This window comes from Prorops nasuta, unplaced genomic scaffold (assembly GCF_024137725.1).
Source record: "Prorops nasuta isolate Cenicafe-Biocafe unplaced genomic scaffold, Cenicafe_Pnas_1.2 PNAS00031, whole genome shotgun sequence".
Lineage (NCBI taxonomy): Eukaryota > Metazoa > Arthropoda > Insecta > Hymenoptera > Bethylidae > Prorops > Prorops nasuta.
In genome coordinates this window covers 1,479,428-1,484,105 of record NW_027116828.1, presented here as the reverse complement: position 1 = coordinate 1,484,105, position 4,678 = coordinate 1,479,428, and the positions used below count along the sequence as shown (strand labels likewise).

Here is a 4,678-nt window from a genome sequence, read left to right as displayed (position 1 = left end):
AAACTGTCAATTGTAATGTAAGTTTATGTATATTTAATACAGTGAGAATGTTCATTATTATGTTAGTGAATGTGTTTAATTTTTAAAATGGCAAATAAAATCGAATAATAATGACACAAGGAGTCGACAATTATTAGATAAGTATAACATTATATTTTACAATACAGGATGTTAGTATACTTTGTGGTGCTTTGTGAAATTTCTTTTTCAGATAAATTAAAATAGACCATTTCAATTTTCATTGCTGAGGATAGAGCTGACTAGATGAAGTAAGATTAACATTTACATATTTTCAACACTGCCAAGGAGAAGAATACATTCAACGTTTATGTGCATCGGTGATTATCAGGAGCATATTAATGGTAAGAAATTGTTAAGGTATTTGAAAATCATATGCTAAACTTCTAGGTATCAAAATCATTAACAAAACGCATGTTCAACTTTCTTTTATTTTTAAACTTATGTGGAATATAACTGTCCGATAGGTTATATCATATATACAATCAATTTTCCAGGAGACAATAAAACTTTCTTATTACTATGATTAAAGAAAAGTAGATGAATATTTTCTAATCGTTATTTAATATTTAATTATAATATAAATAAGTATTAAAACCAAATATTTATCTACACTTCCCTAATCAGAATAGAAAGAAATTATTATTATCTCCAAAATAATTTTTCTAATTTAATTTTTTATAAGAATAACATTGACTTTTATAATATGTAATATATTTTTTGATACTTAGTGAAATTTTATTTCAGATTGAATTACAATAACGTGTTTATTGTGTCATTGTACAGGCTTGAGCTGTAATATTTAATAGAAGAAGTCAGAAATGATACCAGTTTGCCATTGAAGAAGCCATAATGCTAAGTTAATGTTGAAAGTTGAATCTAAGGAAAAGGTGGAGGAATTAAAAAATTTGGAAGCCAGTTCTTGATAATGAAAGACTTCATGTGATTTTGGGCATAAACTCTTTGAAATATATGTCAATTAAATATTAAATATAGTGATAACATTATCTAGAAATGAAACAATGAAAAGAAGTAATTATTTTAATATTTTCCTTGTGATAGAACTTACGGTGAATAAATATTGGAATCTGAAAGCTATATACCTAAAACAAAAGGCTTCCATTACATTAATTGGTGTATTTTCTAGTTTACATTAATCAAAAGAAAATATAAATGGCACTAGTCTGCTCGAGAGTGTCCTAATGCAATGTTGATGTTGAGAATAACAGCTAAGAATGTGGTGGAAAAATGAGTTTGTTTATAAGAAAATCCTTGAATGGGAAGGGCTTACAGATGATTTTAGGCTTTCGATTTTAGTATTAAAAACCACAGTTGATGAAAATTATAATAAAATCATGTAGATGTGTAAATATGAAAAGAATTCATGATTGCAATATTCTACATGTGATGGGGCATACAGTAAATGTATTTAGGAAATTGAAAGCTGTACATCTAAAAAAGAGGAGAGGATTTTATAGTATTATTTGGTGTATTCCCTAGTTTATATTAATGAGAGGAAAATATAAATGTCACTACTTTGTTTGAAAAGAAGCCGTAATTCAAAGTTGATATTGTGAGTACCAGTTAAGAAAATGGTAGAAAAAGGGATGAATTTCTAAGCAAATCCTTGAGAATGAAGGGCTTGCAGGTCATTTTGGAAATAAAATATTAGAAATATAAATCAAATAGTTAATGAAAATTATAATAAAATCATGTAGATGTGTGAATATGAAAAGAATTCATGATTTCAATATTTCATATATAATAGAGCATACGGTGTATAAATTTAGGAAACTAAAAGCAGTATAACTAAAAATCAGAGGTTTCTATTGCATTAACTGGTATATATATTTTACAGTTTATGTTAATTAAATGAATATATTAATGGCACAAGTTTACCAGAGAGAGAGCCATAATGCAAAGTTGATAGTGAGAGTAACACCTAAGAAAAAGGTAGATTTAGAGGTATTTTAACTATTATATTCTTAAAACACGTTATGAAATCCCACAAAAAACAAACTTCACCTGTACAAAAAAGACGGCAAGTACACAAATCATCCAGCGTAAAAAATATAGTGAAATAATATTTACAATTAAAAGAATTTGTGAAATACAAATGTTAGGGAAGTATATATTTTTATCATGAAAAAAGTTGAAATTTTGAAAATAAATAATAACACAAAAAACTTACATGCCGGGCCTGTTGTACGCAATGGCATAAAATAGCCACATTTTGAAATTATGAGAAGCAACGCTTGTATTGTGAGATAGCGACATAGGTATGAACATTACGGGCTCAGCAAGTAACTTTTATGTGTTACTATTTATTTTCAAAATTTCAACTTTTGTCATGATAAAAATACATATTTGCCTAACATTTGTATTTCACTATTTTTTTTAATTATAAATATTATTTCACTATATTCTTTACGCTGTATGATTTATGTAATTGCCGTCTTTTTTTTACAGGCGAAGTCTGTTTTTTGTGGGTTAACTATATTATAAGCGCATACCCAAGGTTTCGGAAATGACAAAGAATTTAGTACGATATTATATACACGGTAATCGATAAAAGTACTTAACGTAAGTTACATATAAAACTATATACATTTCATATCCGAAAATCCATAAGTGACTTGATCGTCAAATTAATTGCGAATCTCAGGATTTTCTCGACGATAGACTACTATTCCAAATATCATTTTATGGCTCTAACTCCCAATTCACGCACTTTGAGAACACATTTAACTCGTAATTTGGGATTTTCGACCCTCTCAGTGCTAATTAGCGCGTTTCCCGAATTTTACTCGTATTATAGAGAATTGCTAGGAGCTGGGACTCCCGCTAATCTTTTTCGCCGAAGCTGGAGGAGGAGGGCAAATCCCTCGACGGAAGACGAGCAGAGCAGAGCAGAACAGAGTAGAGCTGGATACGCCTCCTAGCTCTTCCAGGACTAAGGGCCGGTTCAACCAACTCGTAATTAGCTAACAGGCTGTTAAGTAGGGGTACCAACCAGTGGAAGCTAACATTATTATCTTCATAATTTTTTTTTAGGTTGATACCACTGAATTTTGAATTACGTTTGTTCGGTGAGGTATCTTGTCAAATTTAAATTTATCAAGTGTTAACTCCATATTTCATATTTTCGAGGAAATGGATCTACAATTGACAGTTTTTGAGTGGCTGATAAATAATGGAGTTAACAATGATAACAACGATGGTAATGTTGAAAATATGGTTGCCAATGGGAGAAATATGAGGCGTTCAAGCAGGATATTACGGCCAATAATAAATTGGTTTGATTTATGCAGTGATGCACAATTTCAAAGCAGGTTCCGTCTTTGTAAATTAGACGTATTATACATGCTAGAACGAATTGAAGGACCTCTGAGGCATCTAACTGAAAAGTATTGTATAAATTCATTCAAATAATTAATGTGTATACTATTTAATATTAATTTAAAAATATTTTTAGAAATAACGCTATACCACCTATAATCCAATTGCTTGTTGCGATACGATTCTATGCAGCAGGTTGTTTCTTAATCACAGTAGGTGATTTTTGTGGTATTAGTAAAGCATCTGCTCATACCATTGTTCATAGAGTATCTCCGTTGATTGCATCCTTAGGCAATGAATTCATTAAATTCCCTTCAACAGAAGAAGAATTGAAAAGGACTGCCGGATTAAATTTTCAGCAGGCTGGATGTCCTAGAGCTATTGGTGCAATTGATTGCATTCATATTAGAATACAATCGTATGGTAATAATATTACATTAATTTAAGCATTGTTTAAATATATAAATATGTACATACCATACATATAATGCATTATTATTTTATATTTGCTCTACTTTATTATAGGTGGAGATGATGCAGAGTTATTTAGAAATAGAAAGGGGTTTTTTTCAATCAATGTACAAGTAATTATGAACAGTGAATTAGAAATACTTGACATAGTTGCGCGCTGGCCCGGATCTGTGCATGATGCAACTATTTTTAATAATTCACGGATCAAAGCAAGATTTGAGTCAGGAGAGTTTGGTAATTATGTGTTACTTGGTGACTCTGGTTATCCAAATCTATCGTACATGATGACCCCATTACAAAATCCTCAAACACCATCAGAAGCTCTATATAACGAAGCCCAAATAAAATCACGTTGCATGGTGGAAAAATGTTTTGGCATTTGGGGAAGACAATTTGCTATTTTAACAAAAGGATCACGATTTGTCAAGCCTGAGACAACTCTTTGTGTTATAATATGTACAGCAGTTTTATATAATATAATGAGGCGACGTAACAGACAAATTAGCAGGTATAATATTGAAAATATTGAAGGAGATAACAATGATGCCTTACATGACAATGAAAGAAAGTGGCTAATTGATAATTACTTTCAATGTTTGATTTAAGTAAAAAATTTATACAAATAGCAGATTGAATCCTTTTGTAAACAAATTTTATAACAAAATTTTTTATAATATCAATATTCAATTAAACGCATTAAATATTAATTAACAATGCTTGCATTATACTGGCGCTCAAAGGATAAAAACTGCAAAATATATAATTATTTAACAAAAATTTATTATCTTATTGCACAATTACAAGCTACTTACTTTACTCTAAGCTTTAAAATATAGCCTTAAATGACTGT

General features: G+C 29.8%; 1 protein-coding gene across 1 annotated transcript; it reads left to right on the top strand.

The window, feature by feature from the left end:
* Nucleotides 1–3,171: 3,171 nt before the first annotated feature.
* Nucleotides 3,172–4,433, top strand: LOC136782970 (putative nuclease HARBI1). Its single transcript, XM_066742750.1, has 3 exons — nt 3,172–3,425; nt 3,494–3,780; nt 3,883–4,433. Exons 1-3 carry the CDS (start codon nt 3,172–3,174, stop codon nt 4,431–4,433), a joined length of 1,092 nt encoding a protein of 363 aa, XP_066598847.1.
* Nucleotides 4,434–4,678: the final 245 nt, after the last annotated feature.

Excerpts from the sequence above, each read along its gene's own strand:
- LOC136782970 (XM_066742750.1), top strand. The coding sequence starts at position 3,172 with ATGGATCTACAATTGACAGTTTTTGAGTGGCTGATAAATAATGGAGTT. Across the intron at positions 3,426-3,493 it reads CTGAGGCATCTAACTGAAAA|AAATAACGCTATACCACCTA; the intron begins GTATTGTATAAA and ends AAATATTTTTAG. Across the intron at positions 3,781-3,882 it reads TATTAGAATACAATCGTATG|GTGGAGATGATGCAGAGTTA; the intron begins GTAATAATATTA and ends ACTTTATTATAG.